Consider the following 27,575-nt stretch of genomic DNA (forward strand, 5'->3'; position numbering starts at 1 on the left):
TTCCTCTTCCCCTCCCCTCTTTCCTTCCTCCTCCCTCCCTCCACTTCTTCCTTCCTTCCTTCCTTCCTTCCTTCCTTCCTTCCTTCCTTCCTTCCTTCTTTCCTTCCTTCCTTCCTCCTATTCTTTCCTTTCCTTTTCTGTGTTGTTTGCCATTCCATCCTTTCTCTCTTTTGAGTTTTGCAATCTTTCTTTTGCTAGTTGGCATGAATAAATTTTCTTTCTTCTTTGATTTCTACCTAGTTACATTATACCCTCCATTCTATTTTAGAAAAATATCCTATACTCTTTTTTTCCCCACAGAGACAGCCCAATATCAGTAAATTCTGTTCAATGAAATTAATTTTGCTTTGAAAAGAAACTCTAGGGTGATATTTTGATAATGTTGGGGAGAAGAATGGGAGTTGGCATAATACTTTCTTCTTCAAACTCCTTTGCATTTATGCTTCTGTGTTAAAAGACCCTCGATTATTTGGTGGGGTGAGCTGGGACAGTGGACAGTGGCCATCACAGAAGAAATAAATAAATACCTTCCTTTAATATAGTTAGTCTGATCATTTGGGAAGTCTGTTAATAGAACAGAGACAAACAATAGGTTTTGATCATCAATTTTTTATTTTCATTAAATATAATTTTGGAATCAAATGTCCCTGAAAAATCAATAATCTCAAGCATGTTACAATCAATTATAGGTCCCATAGCAGTAACAAATATATTCACCCTCCCCTTTTAATTGCATTTTATTTTTTACTTAGAAAGAAAAATGTTATTCTGCAGAACTCACAATTGAAGTCTACAACCCCTCCATTCCCCATTCCCTAAGCTTAGAACAGATTACAGAACAGCATCTTTATTTTTAAGTTCAAATTAGAGTTTAGATTTTGGAACATTGGACAAAAAATGGCTCAGTCCTCATTCATCAAAGACTCAGGTCTAAAAATAAACAGAGACAGTACCAGTTTTTCATATTAATTTTCAGTTTTCTTATTAAAAATGATATAGGAATTGTATTTGGATGATACAGGATTCAAAGAAATTGCTGAAGTTCTATCCCTGACCTTGGTTTCCTTTTCCTTTCTTAATTGCATGGTTCTAAATATGGCACCTGATGCTGAGTTGCAGCTTTATCTTTGACAATAGGCAGGTGAGACAGATTTTGTTACTTCTTGGAGAGAAATATCCACATTTATAGTAGTCAGTTAAATGTTATGAAAAAACTTCAAAAATATAATCTCACTTGAGAGTTGTATTTAGTTAGTACATTAAACTTCTGAATAATATTGAATATTGCCACCCAAATTTTATTCTTTTATTCACCACTAAGAACTAAAATACGCTATATCATTTCAGTGGCACCCTCATAAAAATCTAAAATACCAAACCAAAGAGGCAGAACAATTTTGTTGAAAAGAAAAAAAAAACACAGCCCTGTTCCTAGAAATAAGTATCCTGAAGAATAGTATAGTTGAGACTTTTCATTTCTTCTTTCACATATATTCATTTAATATTTCATTTAGTTTTTTGCTGGCATTTCAGTAATAGTAGTTATATCTTTGCTCCTGAATGTACTCATAGAGAGGAGTGATACTACAAGGACAGTAGGAGCCTGAGTAGGTTCTCTCCCTTATATCAATGACTTCTGATCTCTGAGAACTCTGCCTCTCACTGTCTCTTGGAACACTGGAGTTAGTTTCTGACTGGTTTCTCGTAGTCCCCTCTGTAATTCTACTACCTGATGGATTCCTATGCCCATGTTCTCTTGTTCCTGCCTGGTCAGAACTATCAGCAGATTGGTTTGAATTGGATCTGTGATTATTGTGTGTAGTATATCCTGTGTTATCATACCCAGATTCAGAATGGCCAGATCTATCACTGTATTGCACATGACTTGTTTGTCTATGCCTGGAACCTGAATGCTTAGGGCTATCACTTGATTGGGAAGGACTAGATCCATGCCTTCTACTTGTTCTGGACCTAGAGTGATCCCGAGAGTCACCTGACTGATCAGGGATTGTCACTGATTGTCTCTGACTGTATTCTGAACTTCTTCTAGTCTCAGTAGGATCATCTTCTGATTGGTAATGACTAGATTCCTGTCTTTCTGGACTTCTTGTTAGCCTATTTCCAGATTGCCCAGGGCTGGATCCTCTTGTTTCCATCCTTGTTCGGGATTCTGATGGTCTGTGGCTGGATGTTGACAGTCGACAGTCTTCAGGAGAGGACAATGATTTTCTATTCTCTGATATTGCTTCTTCTTCACTAGAGTAATCAGACCTTGAAATTTGACATCGGGGCATAGAATAAGATCTGTTATTAACGAATTGTTCATCATGTTTCATGGAGTAAACAAGATTTCCTGTACTGTGGTCAGAATCAGTACAATCAAAGGTTAAGGATGAATATCCATGCAGAGGAAAAAGATTGAGAGTCACATGATTAGCACCAGAGTGTCCAAAGCCAGTTTGCCCATAATCATATTGTCCACTGCCATAGCTACCATGTTTCCATCGGGAACCTGAAGCATGTCTTTGCAGCCTTCTAGTCACAGAATGATTTATAGAAGAATCAGAGACTCTGTGACTGTTATTGGACTGGTTCTTTATTGTACTATGCTGTGATTGGGTATGATGAGACAGTGAATGTTCAGAAGAATCACGTTCTTGTCCGAGTTTGGAACGATGGCTGTGCCCAGTGCTGGAATCATTAACTTGCCTTTCACCAGACCTGCCATGGCGGGAAGAGTTCTGTTCTTGTCTGCTGCCTGCTCCCTGTCTTCCCCTTGACCTAGAATCTGTGGATTGTCTTTGACCAGACACTCCATGCCTAGAAGAATCATGTTCTTGCCTCCTTCCTGATTCCTCTCTTTCCCTTGACCTAGAGTCCGAGGATTGGCTTTCGCCAGACCTTCCATGTCTGGAAGAGTCCTGTTCTTGTGTGCTGCTTACTCCCTGTCTTCCCCTTGACCTAGAATCTTTAGATTGTTTTTGACCAGACACTGAGTTTCCAGAGTCTTGTTCCTGTCTTCCACTTCCTGATCTTTGTCTTGAGGTAGAATCCCTGGATTGTCTTTGAGAAGACACTCCATGCCTAGAAGAGTCACGTTCTTGCCTCCTTCCTGATTCCTCCCTTTCCCTTGACGTAGAGTCAGAGGATTGGCTTTCACCAGATCTTCCATGTCTGGAAGAGTCCTGTTCTTGTCTGCTGCTTACTCCCTGTCTTCCCCTTGACGTAGAATCTGTGGATTGTCGTTGACCAGACACTGAGTGTCCAGAATCTAGTTCCTGTCTTTCACTTCTTGATCTTTGTCTTGAGGTAGGATCCCTGGATTGTCTTTGACCAGATATTCCCTGTCTGGAAGAGTCATGCACTTGGCTCCTGCCTGATTCCTCTCTTTCCCTAGACCTAGAATCACTGTCTTGTCTTTGCTCAGACCTTCCATGTCTGGAAGAGTCCTGTTCTTGTCTGCTGCTTATTGCCTGTTTTCTCCTTGCCGTAGAATCTGTGGATTCCCGTTGACCAGACACTGAGTTTCCAGAGTCTTGTTGCTGTCTTTCACTTCCTGATCTTTGTCTTGAGGTAGAATCCCTGGATTGTCTTTGACCAGACACTCCCTTTCTGGAAGAGTCATGCACTTGGCTCCTGCCTGATTCCTCTCTTTCCCTAGAGCTAGATTCACTGTCTTGTCTTTGCCCAGATCTTCCATGTCTTGAAGAGTCCTGTTCTTTTCTGTTGCCTATTCCCTTTCTTCCCCTTGACTTAGAATCTGTGGACTGTCTTTGACCAGACACTCCATGCCTAGAAAAGTCACGTTCTTGCCTCCTGCCTGATTCTTCTCTTTCACTTGACCTAGAATCAGAGGATTCCGGCTTTCATGGACCTACTATGTACAGAGGTCCTGTTCCTTTTTCAATTCATATCTTCTAGATCTGGTTCCGTTATTGATGAATCTTGTTCCTGTGTTCCTTCCTGATCTCTCTGTCTTGGTGGAATCCCTAGTTTGTCTTTATTCAGACCTCCATGGGTAGAAGTCACGTTCTTGCTCCTGCCTGATTCCTCCATTTCCTTTGACCTAGAGTCAGAGGATTGGCTTTGCTAGTGTATGTCTGGAAGAGTCCTTTTCTTGTCTGCTGCCCTGCTTCCTGTCTTCTCCTAGACTTCCTAGAATCTGTAGTTCCCTTGACCCTTGCTGGTGTCCAGTCTTGTTCTGTCTTTCCTTTCTGATACTGTCTTTGAGGTAGAATCCCTGGATTGTCTTTTGACCAGATACTCCTGTCTCTCTGGAAGGTCATACATGGCTCCTGCCTGATTCCTCTATTTCCCTTGACCTGGGAGTCAGAGGTTGGCTTCATGGGCTTTCGATGTCTCTGGAAAATCCCTTCTTGTCTACGCCAACTCCCTGTCTTCTCCTTGACCTAGAATCTGTGGATTTTCCCGTTGACCAGACACTGAGTGTCCAGAGTCTTGTTCCTTTCTTTCAGTTCCCGATCTTTGTCTTGAGGTAGAATCCTTGGACTGTCTTTGACCAGATACTTGCTTTGTGGAAGAGTCATGCACTTGGCTCCTGCCTGATTTCCCCATAGTCTAGAATCACTGTCTTGTGTTTGCCCAGACCTTCCATGTCACCAGGGTCCTGTTCTTGTCTGCTGCCTACTCCTAGCTTCTCCTTGACCTAGAATCTGTGGATTCCCAGGTGGGCCAGACACTGAGTGTCAGAATGTTCCTGTCTTCCATACAGTCTTGCCTTGATTGCAGTCTGGATTGTCTTTAATACGACACTCCATGCCTAGAAAAGATCATGTTTTCCTTCACAGTTCCTCTTTCTCGTGAACTAGAATGGAAGTTATTTCCTTGAACCTTCCATGTCTGGAAGAGTCCTGTTCTTGCTCTTTCTTCTCCCTGTCTTCCCCTTGACCTAGAATCTGTGGATTGTCTTTGACCAGACACTGAGTGTCCAGAGCCTTGTTCCTGTCTTCTACTTCCTGATCTTTGTCTTGAGGTAGAATCCCTGGATTGTGTTTGACCAGACACTCCATGCCTAGAAGAGTCACGTTCTTGCCTCCTGCCAGATTCCTCTCTTTCCCTTGACCTAGAGTCAGAGGATTGGCTTTCGCCAGACCTTCCATGTCTGGAAGAATCCTGTTCTTCTCTGCTGCTTATTGCCTGTTTTCTCCTTGCCGTAGAATCTGTGGATTCCCCTTGACCAGACACTGAGTTTCCAGAGTCTTGTTGCTGTCTTTCAATTCCTGATCTTTGTCTTGAGGTAGAATCCCTGGATTGTCTTTGACCAGACACTCCCTTTCTGGAAGAGTCATGCACTTGGCTCCTGCCTGATTCCTCTCTTTCCCTAGAGCTAGAATCACTGTCTTGTCTTTGCCCAGACCTTCCATGTCTTGAAGAGTCCTGTTCTTTTCTGCTGCCTATTCCCTGTCTTCCCCTTGACTTAGAATCTGTGGACTGTCTTTGACCGGACACTCCATGCCTAGAAAAGTCACGTTCTTGCCTCCTGCCTGATTCTTCTCTTTCACTTGACCTAGAGTCTGAGGATTGGCTTTTGCCAGACCTTCCATGTCTAGAAGAGTCCTGTTCTTGTCTGCTGCCAATTCCCTGTCTTCTCGTTGACCTAGAATCTATGGATTCCCGTTGACCAGACACTGACTGTCCAGACTCTTGTTCCTGTCTTTCACTTCCTAATCTCTGTCTTGAGGTGGAATCCCTGGATTGTCTTTGACCAGATACTCCCTTTCTGGAAGAGCCATGCACTTGGCTCCTGCCTGATTCCTCTATTTCCCTAGAGCTAGAATCACTGTCTTGTCTTTGCCCAGACCTTCCATGTCTGGAAGAGTCCTGTTCTTTTCTGCTGCCTATTCCCTGTCTTTCCCTTGACCTAGAATCTGTGGATTGTCTTTGACCAGACACTCCATGCCTAAAATCATGTTCTTGCCTCCTGCCTGATTCCTCTCTTTCTTGTGACCTAGAGTCAGAGGATTGGCTTTCGCCAGACCTTCTATGTCTGGAAGAGTCCTGTTCTTGTCTGCTGCCAACTCCCTGTCTTCTCCTTGACCTAGAATCTGTGGATTCCCCTTGACCAGACACTGAGTGTCCAGAGTCTTGTTCCTGTCTTTCACTTCCTGATCTTTGTCTTGAGGTAGAATCCTTGGATTGTCTTTGACCAGATACTCCCTTTGTGGAAAGAGTGTTACATAACCTGCCTGTTCCTCTCTTTCCCAGATCTGGAATCACTGTTTTGTCTTCTTAGACGTTCCATGTCTGGAGGGTCTCATTCTTGTCTGCTGCCTACTCTCTGTCTTCCCCTTGACCCAGAATCTGTGGATTGTCTTTGACTAGACACTGAGTGTCCAGAGTCTTCTTCCTGTCTTCCACTTCCTGATCTTTTTCTTGAGGTAGAATCCCTGGATTGTGTTTGACCAGACACTCCATGCCTAGAAGAGTCACGTTCTTGCCTCCTGCCAGATTCCTCTCTTTCCCTTGACCTAGAGTCAGAGGATTGGCTTTCGCCAGACCTTCCATGTCTGGAAGAGTCCTGTTCTTTTCTGCTGCCTATTCCCTGTCTTCCCCTTGACTTTGAATCTGTGGACTGTCTTTGACCGGACACTCCACGCCTAGAAAAGTCACGTTCTTGCCTCCTGCCTGATTCTTCTCTTTCCCTTGACCTAGAGTCCGAGGATTGGCTTTTGCCAGACCTTCCATGTCTAGAAGAGTCCTGTTCTTGTCTGCTGCCAATTCCCTGTCTTCTCGTTGACCTAGAATCTATGGATTCCCGTTGACCAGACACTGACTGTCCAGACTCTTGTTCCTGTCTTTCACTTCCTAATCTCTGTGGAATCCTGGATTGACTTGACCAGATACTCCTTTCTGGAAGGAGCCATGCACTTAGCTCCTGCTTACCCCAGTTCCTCTATTTCCCTAGAGCTAGAATCACTGTCTTGTCTTTGCCCAGACCTTCCATGTCTGGAAGAGTCCTGTTCTTTTCTGCTGCCTATTCCCTGTCTTTCCCTTGACCTAGAATCTGTGGATTGTCTTTGACCAGACACTCCATGCCTAGAAAAGTCACGTTCTTGCCTCCTGCCTGATTCTTCTCTTTCCTTTGAGCTAGAGTCAGAGGATTCGAAACTTTCCTTGAACCTTCCATGTTTAGAGAGTCCTTTTCTTGACTGCTCGCCTACTTCCTGTCTTCTCCTTGACCACAGAATCTGTGGTTCCAGTGACTGAGGCACTGAGTGTCAGGTCTTGTTCTGTCTTTCACTTCCTGATCTTTGTCTTGAGGGTAAATCCCTGGGTTGTCTTTGACCAGATACTCCCTTTCTGGAAGGTCCATGCACTTGGCTCTGCCCGCAATTCCTCTCTTTCCTAGATCTAGAATACTGTCTTGTCTTTGTTTAGACCTTTACGCATCTGGAAGTTACCATTCTTCACTCTGCTGCCTACTCCCTGTCTTCCCCTTGACCTAGAATCTGTGGATTGTCTTTGACCAGACACTGAGTGTCCAGAGTCTTGTTCCTGTCTTCCACTTCCTGATCTTTTTCTTGAGGTAGAATCCCTGGATTGTTTTTGACCAGACACTCCCATGCCTAGAAGAGTCACGTTCTTGCCTCCTGCCTGATTCCTCTCTTTCCCTTGACCTAGAGTCAGAGGATTGGCTTTCGCCAGACCTTCCATGTCTGGAAGAGTCCTGTTCTTGTCTGCTGCTTACTCCCTGTCTTCTCCTTGACCTAGAATCTGTGGATTCCCGTTGACCAGACACTGAGTTTCCAGAGTCTTGTTCCTGTCTTTCACTTCCTGATCTTTGTCTTGAGGTAGAATCCCTGGATTGTCTTTGACCAGATACTCCCTTTCTGGAAGAGTCATGCACTTGGCTCCTGCCTGATTCCTCTCTTTCCCTAGAGCTAGAATCACTGTCTTGTCTTTGCCCAGACCTTCCATGTCTGGAAGAGTCCTGTTCTTTTCTGCTGCCTATTCCCTGTCTTTCCCTTGACCTAGAATCTGTGGATTGTCTTTGACCAGACACTCCATGCCTAGAAGAATCATGTTCTTGCCTCCTTCCTGATTCCTCTCTTTCTTGTGACCTAGAGTCAGAGGATTGGCTTTCGCCAGACCTTCTATGTCTGGAAGAGTCCTGTTCTTGTCTGCTGCCAACTCCCTGTCTTCTCCTTGACCTAGAGTCTACGGATTCCCGTTGACCAGACACTGAGTGTCCAGAGTCTTGTTCCTGTCTTTCACTTCCTGATCTTTGTCTTGAGGTAGAATCCTTGGATTGTCTTTGACCAGATACTCCCTTTGTGGAAGAGTCATGCACTTGGCTCCTGCCTGATTCCTCTCTTTCCCTAGAGCTAGAATCACTGTCTTGTCTTTGCCCAGACCTTCCATGTCTGGAAGAGTCCTGTTCTTTTCTGCTGCCTATTCCCTGTCTTTCCCTTGACCTAGAATCTGTGGATTGTCTTTGACCAGACACTCCATGCCTAGAAGAATCATGTTCTTGCCTCCTTCCTGATACCTCTCTTTCTTGTGACCTAGAGTCAGAGGATTGGCTTTCGCCAGACCGTCTATGTCTGGAAGAGTCCTGTTCTTGTCTGCTGCCAACTCCCTGTCTTCTCCTTGACCTAGAATCTGTGGATTCCCGTTGACCAGACACTGAGTGTCCAGAGTCTTGTTCCTCTCTTTCACTTCTTGATCTTTGCCTTGAGGTAGAATCCCTGGACTGTCTTTGACCAGATACTCCCTCTGTGGAAGAGTCATGCACTTGGCTCCTGCCTGATTCCTCTCTTTCCCTAGATCTAGAATCACTGTCTTGTCTTTGCCCAGACCTTCCATGTCTGGAGGGGTCCTGTTCTTGTCTGCTGCCTACTCCCTGTCTTCCCCTTGACCTAGAATCTGTGGATTGTCTTTGACCAGACACTGAGTGTCCAGAGTCTTGTTCCTGTCTTCCACTTCCTGATCTTTTTCTTGAGGTAGAATCCCTGGATTGTTTTTGACCAGATACTCCCTTTCGGGAAGAGTCATGCACTTCGCTCCTGCCTGATTCCCCTATTTCGCTAGAGCTAGAATCACTGTCTTGTCTTTGCCCACACCTTCCATGTCTTGAGAGGTCTCATTCTTTTTCTGCTGCCTATTCCTATCTTCCCTTGACTTTAAGATCTGTGGACTGTCTTTCATTGACACTCCATACTGAAAAGTCACGTTCTTGCCTCCTGCCTGATTCTTCTCTTTCCTTGACCTAGAGTCTGAGGATTGGCTTTTGCCAGACCTTCCATGTCTAGAAGAGTCCTGTTCTTGTCTGCTGCCAATTCCCTGTCTTCTCGTTGACCTAGAATCTATGGATTCCCCGTTGACTGAACTTTTTAATAGCCAGACTCTTGTTCCTGTCTTTCACTTCTAATCTCTGTCTTGGTGGAATCTGGACTGTCTTTGACAGATACTCCCACTCTGGAAGAGCCGCACTTGTAGCTCCTGCCTGATCCTGTTTCTAGGCCGGTGCTGTCTTTGCTGGACCTTCCATGTCTCTGGAGGTCCTGATATTCTTTTCTGCCTATTCCCTGTACCGACCTAGAATCTGTGGATTGTCTTTGACCAGACACTCCATGCCTAGAAGAGTCACGTTCTTGCCTCCTGCCTGATTCCTCTCTTTCCTTTGACCTAGAGTCAGAGGATTGGCTTTCGCCAGACCTTCCATGTCTGGAAGAGTCCTTTTCTTGTCTGCTGCCTACTTCCTGTCTTCTCCTTGACCTAGAATCTGTGGATTCCCGTTGACCAGACACTGAGTGTCCAGAGTCTTGTTCCTCTCTTTCACTTCCTGATCTTTGTCTTGAGGTAGAATCCCTGGACTGTCTTTGACCAGATACTCCCTTTGTGGAAGAGTCATGCACTTGGCTCCTGCCTGATTCCTCTCTTTCCCTAGATCTAGAATCACTGTCTTGTCTTTGCCCAGACCTTCCATGTCTGGAAGAGTCCTGTTCTTGTCTGCTGCCTACTCCCTGTCTTCTCCTTGACCTAGAATCTGTGGATTGTCTTTGACCAGACACTGAGTGTCCAGAGTCTTGTTCCTGTCTTCCACTTCCTGATCTTTTTCTTGAGGTAGAATCCCTGGATTGTCTTTGACCAGACACTCCATGCCTAGAAGAGTCACGTTCTTGCCTCCTGCCTGATTCCTCTCTTTCCCTTGACCTAGAGTCAGAGGATTGGCTTTCGCCAGACCTTCCATGTCTGGAAGAGTCCTGTTCTTGTCTGCACTTACTGCCTGTTTTCTCATGACGCCTGGAAGTCTGGTTTCCCGTTGACCAGACAGGTTTCAGGTGCATTTGCTTTCGGTTCCTGGTCTGTCTTGAGTAGAATCCTGGATTGTCTTTGACCAGATACTACCGTTCTGGAAGAGTGCATGCACTTGGTTTCCTGCCTGATTCTATTTCCCTAGAGGCTAGAGTGCTGTCTTGTCTTTGCCCCCAGACCTTCCATGGAGGAAGAGTCCTCATTCTTTTCTTCTTCTATTCCCTGTCTTTCCCTTAGCTGAATCTTGGATTGTCTTTTTGACCCAGACTGCTCAGCCTCAGAAAAGAATCATGTTCTTGCCTCCTTCCTGATTCCTCTCTTTCTTGTGACCTAGAGTCAGAGGATTGGCTTTCACCCAGACGTCTATGTCTGGAAGAGTCCTGTTGTCCTTTCCAACTCCCCTGTCTTCTCCTTGACCTAGAGTCTACAGATTCCCGTTGACGAGACTGAGTTTCAAGTCTTGTTTCTGCTCGCTCAGTTTACAGATCTTTGTCTTGGTAGAATCCCTGGATTGTCTTTGACCAGATACTCCCTTTCTGGAAGAAATTCATGCAATTGGCTCCTCTTTGGAATTCCCCTATTTCCTAGGCTAGAATCATTGTCGCTGAACCTTCCATGTCTGGAAGAGTCTGTTCTTTTCTGCTGCCTATTCCCTGTCTTTCCCTTGACCTAGAATCTGTGGATTGTCTTTGACCAGACACTCCATGCCTAGAAGAATCATGTTCTTGCCTCCTTCCTGATACCTCTCTTTCTTGTGACCTAGAGTCAGAGGATTGGCTTTTCGCCGAACCGTCTATGTCTCTGGAAGGTCCTGTTCTTGTCTGCTTCAACTCCTGTCTTCTCTTGACCTAGATCTGTGGATTCCGTTTGGAAGCCCAACACTGAGTGTCCAGAATCTTCATTTCTCTCTTTCGCTAGCAGTCTTTGCCTTGGTAGAATCCCTGGACTGTCTTTGACCAGATACTCCCTCTGTGGAAGAGTCGTACCTTGGCTCCTGCCTGATTCCTCTCTTTCCTAGATCTAAATCCTTTCTGTCTTGTCTTTGCCCAGACCTTCCATGTCTGATCGAGTCCTGTTCTTGTCTGCTGCCTACTCCCTGTCTTCCTCTTGACCTAGAATCTGTGGATTGTCTTTGACCAGACACTGAGTGTCCAGAGTCTTGTTCCTGTCTTCCACTTCCTGATCTTTTTCTTGAGGTAGAATCCCTGGATTGTTTTGACCAGATACTCCCTTTCGGGAAGGTGGCCTTTGTCTACCTGGATTCTATTTCCTTCAGAGCTAGAATACACTGTCTTGTCTTTACTTACACCTTCCATGTCTTAGAAAGTCCTGTTCTTTTCTGCTGCTATTCCACCTTTTACCTTGACTTTGAATCTGTGGACTGTCTTTGACCGGACACTCCATGCCTAGAAAAGTCACGTTCTTGCCTCCTGCCTGATTCTTCTCTTTCACTTGACTGAGTCCCAGGGATTGGCTTTTGAGACACATGTCTGAAAGAGTCCTGTGTTCTTATGCTGCCAATTCCCTATCTTCCTCGTTGACTGGTCATGGATTTACGTTGACAGTACTGACTGTCCAGACTCTTATTCTGTCTTTCTTCCCTAATCTCTCTGTCTTGGTGATCCCTGGATGGCTTTGACCAGAATACTCCCTTTCTGGAAGAGCCATGCATGAAACACCTGCCTAATTCCTCTATTTCCCTAGAGCTAAAGTCACTGTCCATGTCTTTGAACCTTTGTCTGGAAGGAGTCCTGATATTCTTTTCACACCTATTCCCTGTCTTTCCTGACCTAGAATCTGTGGATTGTCTTTGACCAGACACTCCATGCCTAGAAAAGTCACGTTCTTGCCTCCTGCCTGATTCTTCTCTTTCCTTTGAGCTAGAGTCAGAGGATTGGCTTTCGCCAGACCTTCCATGTTTAGAAGAGTCCTTTTCTTGACTGCTGCCTACTTCCTGTCTTCTCCTTGACCTAGAATCTGTGGATTCCCGTTGACCAGACACGCCTGGGCATCAGAGTCTTTGTTCCTCTCTTTCACTTCTTGATCACCTTGGTGAATCCTTTACAGCCTGTCTTTGACCAGATACTCCCCTCTGTGGAAGAGTCATACACTTAGCTCCTGCTGATTCCTCTCTTTCCCCTGGGTCAGAATCCTTGTCTTTGCCCAGACCTTCCATGTCTGGAGGGGTCTATTTAGCATCCTTGCTGCCTACTCCCTGTCTTCCCTTGACCTAGAATCTGTGGTTGTCTTTGACCAATTTACTGAGTGTCCAGAGTCTTGTTCCTGTCTTCACTTCTGATCTTTTCTTCGGTGGAATCCCTGGATTGTTTTGACCAGACACTCCATGCCTAGAAGAGTCACGTTCTTGCCTCCTGCCTGATTCCTCTCTTTCCCTTGACCTAGAGACAGAGGATTGGCTTTTCCTTGAACCTTCCACCATGTCTGGAAGAGTCCTGTTCTTGTCTGCTTTACTGCCTGTTTTCTCACTTGACGTAGAATCTGTGGTTTCCGTTGATGAGACACTGGGTTTCCAAAGGTCATTTCTGCCTTTCAGTTCCTGATCTTTGTCTTGAGGTAGAATCCCTGGATTGTCTTTGACCAGATACTCCCTTTCTGGAAGAGTCATGCACTTGGCTCCTGCCTGATTCCCCTATTTCCCTAGAGCTAGAATCACTGTCTTGTCTTTGCCCAGACCTTCCATGTCTGGAAGAGTCCTGTTCTTTTCTGCTGCCTATTCCCTGTCTTTCCCTTGACCTAGAATCTGTGGATTGTCTTTGACCAGACACTCCATGCCTAGAAGAATCATGTTCTTGCCTCCTTCCTGATTCCTCTCTTTCTTGTGACCTAGAGTCAGAGGATTGGCTTTCGCCAGACCTTCCATGTCTGGAAGAGTCCTGTTCTTGTCTGCTGCCAACTCCCTGTCTTCTCCTTGACCTAGAATCTATGGATTCCCGTTGACCAGACACTGAGTGTCCAGAGTCTTGTTCCTGTCTTTCACTTCCTGATCTTTGTCTTGAGGTAGAATCCCTGGATTGTCTTTGACCAGATACTCCCTTTCTGGAAGAGTCATGCACTTGGCTCCTGCCTGATTCCTCTCTTTCCCTAGATCTAGAATCACTGTCTTGTCTTTGCCCAGACCTTCCATGTCTGGAGGAGTCCTGTTCTTGTCTGCTGCCTACTCCCTGTCTTCCCCTTGACCTAGAATCTGTGGATTGTCTTTGACCAGACACTGAGTGTCCAGAGTCTTGTTCCTGTCTTCCACTTCCTGATCTTTTTCTTGAGGTAGAATCCCTGGATTGTGTTTGACCAGACACTCCATGCCTAGAAGAGTCACGTTCTTGCCTCCTGCCAGATTCCTCTCTTTCCCTTGACCTAGAGTCAGAGGATTGGCTTTCGCCAGACCTTCCATGTCTGGAAGAGTCCTGTTCTTGTCTGCTGCTTACTGCCTGTTTTCTCCTTGACGTAGAATCTGTGGATTCCCCTTGACCAGACACTGAGTTTCCAGAGTCTTGTTTCTGCCTTTCAGTTCCTGATCTTTGTCTTGAGGTAGAATCCCTGGATTGTCTTTGACCAGATACTCCCTTTCTGGAAGAGTCATGCACTTGGCTCCTGCCTGATTCCTCTATTTCCCTAGAGCTAGAATCACTGTCTTGTCTTTGCCCAGACCTTCCATGTCTTGAAGAGTCCTGTTCTTTTCTGCTGCCTATTCCCTGTCTTCCCCTTGACTTTGACTCTGTGGACTGTCTTTGACCGGACACTCCATGCCTAGAAAAGTCACGTTCTTGCCTCCTGCCTGATTCTTCTCTTTCCCTTGACCTAGAGTCCGAGGATTGGCTTTACACCCAGACGCTTTATCTAGAAAGGTCTGTTCTTGTCTGCCAATTCCCTGTCTTCTCGTTGACCTAGAATCTACTTCAGATTTGTTGAATAATTCATTGTCAGACTCTTGTTCCTGTCTTTCACTTCCTAATCTCTGTCTTGAGGTGGAATCCCTGGATTGTCTTTGACCAGATACTCCCTTTCTGGAAGAGCCATGCACTTGGCTCCTGCCTGATTCCTCTATTTCCCTAGAGCTAGAATCACTGTCTTGTCTTTGCCCAGACCTTCCATGTCTGGAAGAGTCCTGTTCTTTTCTGCTGCCTATTCCCTGTCTTTCCCTTGACCTAGAATCTGTGGATTGTCTTTGACCAGACACTCCATGCCTAGAAAAGTCACGTTCTTGCCTCCTGCCTGATTCTTCTCTTTCCCTTGACCTAGAGTCAGAGGATTGGCTTTTCCTTGGACACTTCCATGTCTGGAAGAGTCCTGTTCTTGTCTGCTGCCAACTCCCTGTCTTCTCCTTGACCTAGAATCTATGGATTCCCGTTGACCAGACACTGACTGTCCAGAATCTTGTCCCTGTCTTTCACTTCCTGATCTCTGTCTTGAGGTGGAATCAGTGGATTGTCTTTGACTAGACCCTCCATGCCTAGAAGAGCCACGTTCTTGCCTCTTGCCTGATTCCTCCCTTTCCTTTGACCTAGAGTCAGAGGATTGGCTTTTGCCAGACCTTCCATGTCTGGAAGAGTCCTTTTCTTGTCTGCTGCCTACTTCCTGTCTTCTCCTTGACCTAGAATCTGTGGATTCCCGTTGACCAGACACTGAGTGTCCAGAGTCTTGTTCCTGTCTTTCACTTCCTGATCTTTGCCTTGAGGTAGAATCGGCACGGTTGTCTTGTGAACCTTTCCCTCTGTGGAAGAGTCATGCACTTGGCTCCTGCCTGATTCCTCTCTTTCCCTAGATCTAGAATCATTGTCTTGTCTTTTAGACCTTTACATGTCTGGAAGGGTCCTGTTCTTGTCTGCTGCCTACTCCCTGTCTTCTCCTTGACCTAGAATCTGTGGATTGTCTTTGACCAGACACTGAGTGTCCAGAGTCTTGTTCCTGTCTTCCACTTCCTGATCTTTTCTTGAGGTAGAATCCCTGGATTGTCTTTGACTAGACACTCCATGCCTAGAAGAGTCACGTTCTTGCCTCCTGCCTGATTCCTGCCATGACCTTCTGGGGTCCGGTTGGCTTTTCATGAACCTTCCCTGTCTGGAAGGTCCTGTTCTTGTGCCTTTTCTTGCTCCTGTCTTCCCTTGACCACACAAAGTCTGTAGATTGTTTCACCAGACACTGTGTTTCCAGGTCTTGTTCCTGTCTTCCACTTCTGATCTTTGTCTTGAGTGGGAATCCTGGTTGTCTTTGACCAGATGATACTCCCTTTCTGGAAGAGTCATGCACTTGTCCTGCGATTCTATTTCCCTAGAGCTAGTCACTGTCTTGTCTTTGCCCAGACCTTCCATGTCTCGGAAAAATTCTATATTCTATTCTGCTGCCTATTCCCTGTCTTTCCCTTGACCCCTGAATCTTGGGTTGTTTTTGACGAATCCCTGAAAATCATGTTCTTGCCTCCTTCCTGTTCTCTTTTCTTGTGACCCTGAGTGGGAGGTTTTCTGCCTTCTTGTTGGAAGGTCCTGTTCTTGTCTCCCAACTCCCTGTCTTCTCCGACCTAAGTCTACGGTTCCCGTTGACCAGCTGATGTCAAGTCTTTTCCCTTCTTTCCCTGATCTTTGTCTTGGGTAGAATCCTTGGATTGTCTTTGAAAGACTCCCTTTGTGGAAGGTCATGCATGGCTCCTGCCTGATTCCTCTCTTTCCCTAGATCTGAATCACTTTTGTCTTTGCCCGACGTTATGTCGGAGGGTCCTTTCTTGTCTTTACTCTCTGTCTTCCCCTTGACCCAGAATCTTGGATTTTTTGACCAGACCAAATTTCTTCCTTCTTCCCTTTAAATCTTTTTCTTGAGGTGAATCCCTGGTTGTGTTTGACCAGACCTCCATGCCTAGAAGAGTCTTCTTGCCTCCTGCCAGATTCCTCTTTTCCCTTGACCCTAAGGTCAGAGGATTGGCTTTTCTGACCCCATGTCTGGAAGGTCCTGTTCTTCTCTGCTGTTATTGCCTGTTTTCTCCTTGCCTGAATCGGTGGTTCCCCTTGACCCAGACCCTGGTTTCCAGGTCTTGTTCCTGCCTTTCAGTTCCTGATCTTCTCTTGGGGAGATCCCAATTGTCTTTGACCAGATACTCCCTTTCTGGAAGAGTCATGCACTTGGCTCCTGCCTGATTCCTCTCTTTCCCTAGAGCTAGAATCACTGTCTTGTCTTTGCCCAGACCGTTCATGTCTTGAAGAGTCCTGTTCTTTTCTGCTGCCTATTCCCTGTCTTTCCCTTGACCTAGAATCTGTGGGTTGTCTTTTGAAGGACACTCCATGCCCTAGAAAGGAAAGTTCCTTGCCTCCCTGCCTGATTCTTCTCTTTCCTTTGACCTGGGGTCGGAGGATTGGCTTTCATGGACCTTCCATTTTGAAGAGTCCTTTTCTTGACTGCCTTACTTCCCCTTTTTCCTCCTTGACCCTGGAATCTGTGGTTCCCGTTGACCCGAACACTGGTGTCCAAGGTCTTGTTCCTCTCTTTCCTTCTTGGATCTTTGCCTTTGGGGTGGAGAATCCTTTGGACTGTCTTTGACCAGATCTCCCTCTGTGGGAAGGAGTCATGCCCTTGGCTCCTGCCCCAATTCCTCTCTTTCCCTAGATCCTAGAATCCTGTCTTGTCTTTAGCCTTCCATGTGGGAGGGGTCCCTGTTCTTGGCTCTTTTCTCCCTTTTCCCCTTGACCTAGAATCTGGGATTGTCTTTATTGGGAACTTTGGGTGTCCAGAGTCTTTTTCCTGTCTTCCACTTCCTGATCTTTTTTCTTGAGGTGGGAATCCCTGGATTGTTTTTGACAGACCTCCATGCCCTGGAAGAGTCACGTTCTTGCCTCCTGGATTCCTCCTCTTTCCCTTGACCTGGGGTCCGAGGGTTGGCTTTTTCCTTGGACCTTCCATGTCTGGAAAGGGAGTCCTGTTCTTGTGGCCGCTTCCTCCCTGTCTTCCCCTTGACCCTAGAATCTGTAGTTGTTTTTTTCCCAGACACTGGTTTCCGGAGTCTTGTTCCTGTCTTCCACTTCCCCAATCTTTGTCTTGGGGTGGAATCCCTGGATTGTCTTTGACCCAGTTCTTTGGAAGGTCATGCATTGGCTCCTGCCTGATTTCCCCCCTATTTCCCTAAGGCTAGGAATCCACTTCTTTCCCTTTGGGGCCTTCCAATCCGGGAAGGGTCCTTTCCTTTTCTGCCTTTTCCCTGTCTTTCCCTTGACCTGGAATCTGTGGATTGTTTTGACCCAGACACCCATGCCTGAAAAGTCCACGTTCTTTGCCTCCTGCCTGATTCTTCTCTTTTGAGCTGGGGTACGGGGTTGGCTTTCCTTGGAACCTTCCTGTCTGGAAGGTCCTGTTCCCTTCTCCCTCCAACTCCCTGGCCCCTTAGGGTCCGGTTCCCGTTGACCAGACACTGGGTTTCCAGCATTTTGTTTCTGCCTTTCGGTTTCCTGATCTTTGTCTTGAGGTTGGAATCCCGGTTTGGTCTTTTGAAACCTCCCTTTCTGGAAGGGAGTCATTTGGTCCCTGCCCCAATTCCCCTAATTTTTCCCTAGGCTAGAATCACTGTCTTGTCTTTTGGACCTTCCATGTCAAGGGGTCCTGCTTTCCCCTTTCCCTTTTTCCCGACCTGGAATTGTGGATTGTCTTTGACCAGCCTCCAATGCCTGGAAATCATTTCTTGCCTCCTTCCTGATTCCTCTTTTTGTGACCTGGGGTCAGAGGATTGGCTTTTCCCAGACCTTCTATGTCTGGAAGGTCCTGTTCTTGTCTGCCCAACTCCCTGTCTTTCCTTGACCTAGGGGTCACGGTTCCCGTTGACCAGACACTGGTGTCAAGGTCTTGTTCCCTGTCTTTTTAACCTGATCTTTGTCTTGGGGTTAGAATCCTTGGTTTGTCTTTGGGAATTCCTTTTGGTGGAAGGGTCAATGCCGGGCTCCTGCCTGATTCCCTCTCTTTTCCCTAAGATCTAGAATCCTTTTTTTTGCTTTTGGACCTTCCATGTCTGGAGGTCCCTTTCTTGTCCTTGCCCCTACTCTTGTTTCCCTTGACCCAAATCTGTGGTTGTTTTTGACCCGGGCCTGGGTGTCAAATCTTTTCCCTGTTTTCCTAACCCGTCCTTTTTCTTGGGGTGAATCCTGGATTGTGTTTGACCAGACACTCCATGCCAGAAGGAATTAAGTTTTGCCCCTGCCATATTCCTCTCTTTCCCCTTGACCTGGGTCAGAGGATTTGGCTTTCCTTGAACCTTTATGGGAAAAGTCCTTTCTCTTGCTCTTTTGCCCGTTTTCTCCTTGCCTAAATTCCTTGGTTCCCCTTGACCAACAATTTCCGGGTCTTGTTCCTGGGTTTCAGGATCTTTGTCTTGGGTGGAATCCCTGGATTGTCTTTGACCGGTCTCCCTTTGGAAGGTCCTTGCCCCGGCTCCTGCCCTGATTTCCTCTTTTCCCTAGAGCTGAATCACTTCGTCTTTGCCCAGACCGTCCATGTCTTGAAAGAGTCCTGTTCTTTTCTGCCCTATTCCCTGTTTTCCCCCGGCTTGAATCTTGGGACTGTCTTTGACCCGGACACTCCATGCCCTAGAAAAGTCCGTTCTTGCCTCCCTGAAATTTCTTTCTTTTCCCTTGGGCCTGGGGCCAGGGGTTGGCTTTTGCCAGACCTTCCATTCTAGAAACCTGTTCTTGTCTTTGCCAATTCCCTGTCTTCCAACCTAGAATCCATGGTTCCCGGTTGAAAGACACTTTGGCTGTCAGACTCTTTGTTCCTGTCTTTCACTTCCTGATCTTTTCTTTGAGGTAGAATCCTTGGATTGTCTTTGACCAGACACTCCATGCCTAGAAGAATCATGTTCTTGCCTCCTTCCTGATTCCTCTCTTTCTTGTGACCTAGAATCAGAGGATTGACTTTTGCCAGACCTTTGTCCGTCGAGTCCTGTTCTTGTCTGCTCCCTCCCCTGTCTTCCCTCTTGACCTAGAATCTTGTGGTTGTCTTTGACCGGACATGGGGTGTAAAGGTCCTTTTTCCCTGTCTTCCACTTCCTAATCCCTTGAGGGTGGAATCCCTGGATTGTGTTTTACCAGACCTCCATGCCCTAGAAAAGGGTCCGTTCTTGCCTCCTGCCGGTTCCTCTCCCCTTCCCTTGACCTAATCAGGAGGATTTGGCTTTCCCAAAGACCTTTCTTGTCTGGAAGAGTCCTGTTTCTTGTCTGCTCTAACTCCCTGTCTTCTCCTTGACCTAGAATCTGTGGATTCCCGTTGACCAGACACTGAGTGTCCAGAGTCTTGTTTCCTGTTCTTTCCCTTCCTGATCTTTGTCCTTGGGGGGAATCCTGGATTTTCTTTTAAATCCTCCCTTTGGGAAGGAGTCCCATTGCCTTGGCTCCTGCCTGATTTCCTCTCTTTCCACTAGAGCTAGAATCACTGTCTTGTATTTTGCTCAGACCTTCCATGTCTGGAAGGTTCCTGTTCTTTTCTGCTGCCCTATTCCTGTCTTTCCCTTTGAACCTGGGAATTGGTTTTTGCCGACCCCTCCCCTAGACAAGTCACGTTCTTTCCTGCCTGATTCTTCCCCCTTTTCCCTTTTTTTCCTTTCCTAGTTTCCAGGGAAGGATTGTTTTTTGGATTGCTTCCTTTCCTTGGAAGAATCCTTGGTTCCTTGCGCCTATTGGCTTGTTTCTTCCTTCCTTGACCTTAGGGGAATCCCTTGGATTTCCTTGACCGTTTTTTTGGGGGTCCAAGAGGCTTGTTCCTTCTTTCACTTCCCTGAATCCTTTTGTCTTTGAGGTTGGAATCCCTAAATTGTCCTTTACAATCCCTTCCCTTTGTGGGAAGGCATTGGCCTCCCTGCCTGAAAGTTTCCCTCCTTCCTTTCCCTTTTGGACCTAGAATCAAGGGTTGCTTTTCCTTTAACCTTTTGTCTGGAAGAGTCCCTGTTCTTTTCTGCTGCCCCTTTCCCTGTCTTTCCCTTGACCTGTTCTTGGATTTCCTTTGACCAGACACTTGGGAACTGTCCAATTTTCTTGTTTCCTGTCTTTCCTTCCTGATCCTGTCTTGGGTGGAATCCCTGGTTGTGTTTGACTAGACCACTTCATGCCCAAAGGATCCGTTCTTTTGCCTCCTGCCTGATTCCTCCCTTTCCTTTGACCTGGGGTCAGAGGTTTGCCCTTTTCCAGACCTTCCATGTTGGGAAGGTCCTTTTTTTGCTGCCTCTTGTGTCCCTCCTTGACCTTGGAATCTGGGTTTCCCGGTTGACCCAGGGTATTCCAAAGTCTTTGTTCCCGCTTTCCTTCCCGATCTTTTGTTGGGGGGAATCCCTGGATTGTCTTTGATCAGTTACCTCTTCTCTGGAAGAGTCATGTCCTTGTCTCCTGCCTGATTGGTCTCTTTCCCTAGATCTAGAATCAATGTCTTGTCTTTGCTCAGACCTTCCATTTCTGGAAGTGTCCTGTTCTTGTCTCCTGTCTACTCCCTGTCTTCTCCTTGACCTAGAATCTGTGGATTGTCTTTGACCAGACACTGAGTGTCCCGAGTCTTGTTCTTGTCTTCCACTTGTTGATCTTTGCCTTGAGCCAGATTCTGGGGATTGTCTTTGAGTAGTCACTCCATGCCTAGCATAATCACGTTCTTGCCTCCTACCCGATTCCTCTCTTTCCTTTGACCTGGAGTCTGCGGACTGGCTTTCCCCAGACCTTCTATGTCTGGAAGAGTCCTGTTCTTGTCTGTTTCCTACTCCCTCTCTTCCTCTTGACCTAGAATCTGTGGACTGGTGTTGATAAGATGCTGAGTGTGCAGAGTCCTGTTCTTTTCTACTAGTTCTCTGTTTGTTCTCAGACACTAAATTTCCAGCTGAGTCTCCTCTCTGATAATTGGAGCCAGAGTAACCACCAGTATCTGATTCTTGTGTACAAGTGCAAGGGCAATAACAATCCCCAGATCCCTGTTGTGCGTTAGTATTATTCTGTCCTTGACCTGATCTCCCCTTTCCATAAGTAGAGGAATTTCCTGATCCTGACCCATGATGGTGTGAAGTAGAAGACTGACCTGAGTAAGACCCATATTTCTCATAACTGGAGGACTGACTTGACCCAGATCCATGTTGGTCATATCTGGAGTACTGACCTGATCCCTTCCCATGTTGTTGAGAAGTAGAGGACTGACCTGTGCCTGACCTACCTTGTCCTTTGTTGGAGGACTGATTTGAGCTTGACCCATGTTGCCCATATTTGGAGGACTGACCTGATCCTGCCCCACTTTGGCCACTGCTGGAGGACTGATGTGAACCAGACCTTTGTTGTCCAGAGCTGGAAGATTGACCTGAACCTGATCCAAATTGGCTCCTGCTGGAGGACTGATGTGAGCCAGAACTTTGGTGTCTGCAGCTGGATGACTGATCTGAGCCTGTTCCACATTGGCTACTGTTAGATGACTGATTTGAACCAGACCTTTGTTGTTCACAGCTAGAGGACTGCCCTGAGCCAGACCTTTGTTGTCCACAGCTAGACTGACATGAATAGGACCAATGTTCTTGTCCTCCACAATTTTGTGACTGACCACTTGTCTTTTGTCCTTTTCTCTCACAGTTTTCTGAACATCTTCTTTGTCTTCCACAGCCATCTGATTGACTGTAGGCTTGTTTATAGCTTCCTGTTTGGCAAGACTTGTATCTTTGTCTTTGTTCTCTACATTCTTCTGACTGGTTAGTATTAGACTTCTGCCCTTTGCTCTTTAGCTTGCAGGATAAGACTCCGGAACTAGAAGCAAATCTTTTTCTTCCATCACTCACTAACCACTCAGAGGCAAGTTCATGTTCTTCTCCTCCATATTTCCTGGAGGGGCTAATATTTGACTTATGTCTTTTTTCTTCCAGGTCACTTGAACTGGATCCGTTTCTTTTTTTCTCACTTCCTTTTGGATGACTTAATCTCGATGAGTGGTGTTTTCTCTCATGGATGTCACTATGTCCTGGACTCGATGAGTGACTGAGTTTCCCATTTCCTGGAGAACTGGACTTGGATCTGTGCCTTACTTTTCTGGTCTTCTTTGATTGCCCAGTGTGGGATTTGGGTTTTTCTCCTGCACTCTGACTTGAATTACTAGAGTCATCTTCTTCTTCCTCTTCACTTTCACTCTGTTCTTCTTGGTGATGGTGACTAGAATGTTTTTTATGTGACCCTGAAGCTTGGCAGTATTCTTTTCCAATAGACTGGTTGCAGGCCATAGTCAGTTTGAATATCATCAGAAGAAATTCAATAAAATCCACTTTCCTGTCATGGTCTCGATCGAGCATGTGCATGAATACTTCCACAGTGTCAGGATCATCTGGATTCTGTCCAGAAGCAAGGAATAAAGGAAAAGCTAATTAGTCCAGAATCCCTTGTCTACCTGTAACTGAAAAGAAGGGTATTTAGCATATCTGGAGAGGAACTGACTTGGCATGTTGGCTTAACCTATTTTGACATGGTTGAGCATCCATAGACATTAAATAGAAAGAAACAAGGTGACATGGGCAGAAACTAAGAATCTGTTTAGAGATGAAAGAAGAGAATTATAGAGTGTAAGGAGTGTAAGGCCTTTGATGACTTTTTACTAAATCAATAATATGTACTGATATAGAATTTTTTCTTTGTAGAAAAGACCTCTTCTATATCGAAGTCAATCACTAATGACATCATCTCAGGGTTTTGACCCAAAGAATCCAAATCTAATTTAAGATTTATAATGTATTTTTTTCTTTTTTTTTTTCCTGAGGTAATTGGAATTAAGCGATTTGTCCAGGATCGCACAGCTAGGAAGTTTTAAGTGTCTAAGACCACATTTGACTCAGGTCCTCCTGACTTTATGGCTGGTGCTCTACCCACTGAACCACCTAGCTGCTCTACAATGTTGTATTTTAAAATGAATACATGGTACACTTCTTATGCTCAGATGAGAACGCTGGAAAGTATAAACTTTCATCCATGTGTCTTCACCCTCCCTTAAAGCTTCATGTCCAGAGTCATCTACTTAGGAGATGGTTGTCTCTGATGTGATTGCCAGGACACTCTGTCTTTTTGCTCACATAGAGACTACACATTTTGCAAACACAAACTACTGTCTGAAATTTTACTCCTCAGAAAGGGTTTTTCTTTAGAGAAAGTATGTAACCCTAAGTCAGGAGTATTAATTGATTTTCAGATTACTTTGAACTGAGAGAGTCACCTGGGACAATATGGAATTAATTTGATTTTTTAATCTGGAGTGGGGTTAGGATTTGCAAGTAATATAGTAAAGGAGGGCAGAGAAAAGGAAGGATCAAAGAAAATATATGATAATGTAGCCTCCTCTCTCCTTTACAGAGATGGTAGCCTATAGGCATGGAGTATTATGTATGTCTAATTTTGTTGATGTGTCAATTTTTCTGAATTTTTTTTTCATTGGCTGTTTTTTATTCTTTGTTATAAGGGATGGCCCTCAGGTAAAGGAAATGAGAAGAAACATGAAGTTGATATTAGAAATATAGTAAAGGAAGGAAGGAAGGAAGAAGAGAAAGATGGAAGAAACAATGAGTGGAAGAAAGAAATGATGAGTGGAAGGAAGAAATAAAGGAAGGAAGGGAAGAAGAAATGATGGGTGGGAGGATAGAAGGAAGTCAGAAGGAAGGAAAGAAGAATGAAGAAATGGAGGAAGAAGAAAGAAAGGATGGAAGGAAGAAAAACAAAATATAAGATTACTGAAGACAGTATTTCAACTATTTTAGTATGCCTAAGGCTATCTCTTCTCGGTATCATTGATTTTATTCTATTCATTTCAGCAAATATTCATTGATTATCTTCTGTGGGCAGAATGCTGTGGTAAAATAGCATTCAGAGCACTCACAAATGAATCATTATAACTTTTGTTTGTAGATTTTTAGGATTGAAGACCCCTTTCTCAAAAAAGTTCCTGCATAAGCCTTTGACTCTGGCAGGCAGCTCTTACCTTCAAAATTGGTCGAAACTCCTTTTCCAGAAGTTCCTTCAACTCCCTTTTGCACAATGTGCTACAATCTTGATCTTTATTGGTGTACTGGTAGTAAACGTCAATAATGGTAAGAATACTGCTCAGAAGATGAGACATCTTTTTTGTAAGTTTTTATGAACCTGAGAAAGAAAGCAAAAATGAAGTGTTTCTCTTTTGTCATTTCCTCTTTTCATAATTTCTTCTCAGGAAGCCTAATGAGTGAAAATAATCATAAAGATATCTTACATTTTTTATCAATTTCCAGCTTAAAATAGCCCAATGAGAAATCATAAGTTAGGTATAATTTGTGTCTTTTGACATAACAGAGCAGGGAATTGCACAGTGTTCCAGTGAAGCTAGGACTGGAAACCAAGTCTCTTAATCCCTAATTCAATATGAATACAGAAACCATTAATTTGAGTTTTATCTTCTTTGCTTTCAGTGAAATCAAATATCTCATGCCTGAATTCCTATATATTCTATCCCTCATTCATCATTTCAGTCACCTTTTATCTACCATTATTCCAAGATAACATGGGAAAGGTCTTGTTTCTAAGAGACATCAGTCCTCTGGGGACTGATTGCTACATGAAACTCTCATCCCAATTCATTTAAATTTAACAAATATTTGTCCATGATATATGGAAGTAATGGAATATTATTGCTCTATAAAAATGATGAACAAACTGATTTTAGAAAGGTCTGGAAAGATTTACATGAACTGATACTGAGCAAAACAAGCAGAACCAGGAATACATTGCACACAGTAACAGCAAGAATGTGCAACAATCAATTATGAAAGACTTGGTTTTTCTCAATGGTTCAATGATCTAAAGCAATCTCAATAGACTTAGGACAGAAATTGCCATCTGCATCCAGAAAAAGAACCAAGGAGACAATGTAAATCAACACATGCTATGTTCACTTCTTTTTTCTGTTTTTTAAAACTCTCTCCCAGGGTTTTTCCCTTTTGCACTATTTTTTCTCTCCCAACATGATTCATGAAGCAATGCGTGTTAAAACTAAATAGATTAAAACAACAACAAATATTTGTCCAATGAAAGTAAATCTTCCAAAGCTCTAGGGGATGAAAACCTAGAAAGTGGTCACCCATTAGGAATTGTCCTCAGTCCACATCTCCACATTTAATCATCATAATCATACTGTTATCCATCAAAATTTTCATGAGCATTCAGTTAAATTAAGGAAATATTCAATACAATTACATCATGTGCAAGATTCAGGGTTGCATATCAAGTTCAATCTCTGATGAAGAGGTTATAGCTTAAAAGGAGTGTAGTGAGGGGCTTGGAGAGATGAGGAATGGAGCAAGAAAATTGACATAAAGAAAGCAGAGGATGATAGGGCCAAACTAATACTACAAAAGAAAATGAGGAATTCATAAGTGTGAGATGAAACTGAATGAGCAAAAGGAAAACTTGCTTGAATTTTAATGAACTGAGAGTAGAAAATATCACAAATACCATTCCCCTCACCCCATTCTTGAATTCACATGGGCTAAATCTCTTATTTGTAGCTGAGAATTTCCACTTCCACTAGATACATTTTCCCCCTTGATTTTGCCCACCTATGTCTCTCCTTAATACTTGGGACTGAAGGACTCTTCACCTGAGTCTAATTGACTGGTTCAAGGGCACTGACATTTGCCAGATCTCTGTTGTTCTTAGCTAATTTTCTGAGCCTGTGTATGCAGACTTGAACTAGAAATCTGAGAGTGCTCAGCTGCAACTTCTGCCCTCATTATATGCATATTCAAGAGAACTTCACACCAAAAGTGTGAATTAAAGGATAAAACAATTCTGCCAAGAGCTCAAGGAAGACCACATTACTCAATTTCTGCATCCCTTGCTAACCAAGTAGCTGGAATCTCAGCTAAACCTTTTCTTACTTACCTAGTTCACCAAAGAAACAAGTAGGATGTAGACCAAAGCAGCTTGCAGGGTGCTGGATGTCTGGGATGCTAAGCTTTTTATAGTGGATTTACTGGTCCATCTTAACAAGGTGACACCCTTTTGTGGGACAACCTGATTCATCTACTACCAAACCCAGCTCCACCTCCCTCTCCACCTCTCTATCTCCAGGGCCATTTGTTTACCTCACTGCACTTCCCCACGTACTCATTTGAAATTGCATTGGCAGCTTCCAAACTCAGGTGGATATCTGCCCCACCTATTAGTGCGGTTGAGGACATTTTGCAGAAGAGCCTATATGTACATTGTGAGCTCCTCAAAGGCAGGAACCCCATCTTGTCTAGCTCCCACTTCTCTTACTACAGTGCTGAATCCACCAAAAAATGAGCTGCCTCTATGAACAGGAAATCCTTGGACCAGCTAGAGGATTCCTTTCCTTAGCACCATTCAGTTCATTTGAACATCAATTTGGAAACAGTGGAAATTAGTCAACGAACAGAGTGAACCCTTGTGGCACAGAATTGGTGCTAGTCTGGTCATATTCAGAGGGCTTTTCTGTACAGTTGTTTGAGGATATGTTCATCAATTGTCCTTAGAACAATTTGGGATAACTGTGAGAAGTGAACTGTTTCCCTGTTATCCCCTTTATTTTTTTTTCCATTTTTCATTCACCTAGCCACTCACCACAATACTATGGTGGTGGTTTGGATCTCAGAGACTATAAAATAAATTTCATCATATAAAATATAAATATAAAATATAAAATGACAAAGGCACAGTGACAGAATCCAGAGGGTTCAAGTCCAATTTTGATGCCTCAATTCTAGTTGATAATCCATGAAAGGAAAGAACCCAGACATGGTTCAGGACCAAAACAGCTGGCAGAGATGCCTTTTACTTTTCTATCAATAAATCAGTTTGTTAGCATTCATTATGTGTTTAGTGTTTCGTCTCTGCTAGTTATTGTGCTAAGTTCTGTAAGTAATAAAGTAATAAAGATGTAGATTTGAGGGCCCAGGACAAAAAGACCTTGATGACAAGTTATTCTATCTCCTACACATAAAACATAGTTTCATTAACATGTAGCACCCCTTTATCTTGCTTTGTTTTATTCTACTTTTGATTTCTCTCCTTTTTTCAGATATACATGAGATATTAGTGAGCCTATCTTTATAGGCTTTCTTGGGTGTCCCCAAAGTCTTAGTGAAGTTAAAGTGTGCATAGTTTAAACCTATGCTCAGATTTTGGAATACTCTGTATTAAAAACCAAACCAAACAAATAAACAAAAAATTGTGGGTAAACCTTTTGCACCAGAGTGCTAAACAAAGGGTAGTTAATGCTGGATCTTCCAGTAAATGATCAGCATTAAGCAAATTTCTTTATCTTTGGTATTT

The 27,575-nt window shown here is 44.5% G+C and overlaps 1 protein-coding gene across 2 annotated transcripts; it reads right to left on the reverse strand.

The window, feature by feature from the left end:
* Window positions 1–589: 589 nt before the first annotated feature.
* Window positions 590–26,239, reverse strand: LOC116423438 (filaggrin-2-like). 2 transcript variants are annotated; one of them, XM_031967562.1, is made up of 10 exons: window positions 26,163–26,239; window positions 24,229–24,389; window positions 20,585–22,597; window positions 14,631–14,979; window positions 9,260–9,326; window positions 8,989–9,083; window positions 7,463–7,571; window positions 6,918–7,017; window positions 4,935–5,781; window positions 590–2,806 (listed from the first exon to the last, which is right to left on the reverse strand). In XM_031967562.1, the coding sequence occupies exons 2-10, from the start codon at window positions 24,364–24,366 to the stop codon at window positions 1,530–1,532; spliced, it is 4,995 nt and encodes a 1,664-aa protein (XP_031823422.1). In that variant the 5' UTR covers window positions 24,367–24,389; window positions 26,163–26,239; the 3' UTR covers window positions 590–1,529. The 2 variants fall into 2 exon arrangements, with proteins under 2 accessions (XP_031823422.1, XP_031823421.1); XM_031967561.1 differs by having other exon boundaries at window positions 9,260–9,319; window positions 14,624–14,979.
* Between the last annotated feature and the right edge of the window lie 1,336 nt (window positions 26,240–27,575).

The sequence above is a fragment of the Sarcophilus harrisii genome, chromosome 4 (assembly GCF_902635505.1).
Source record: "Sarcophilus harrisii chromosome 4, mSarHar1.11, whole genome shotgun sequence".
In the NCBI taxonomy this organism is placed as follows: domain Eukaryota; kingdom Metazoa; phylum Chordata; class Mammalia; order Dasyuromorphia; family Dasyuridae; genus Sarcophilus; species Sarcophilus harrisii.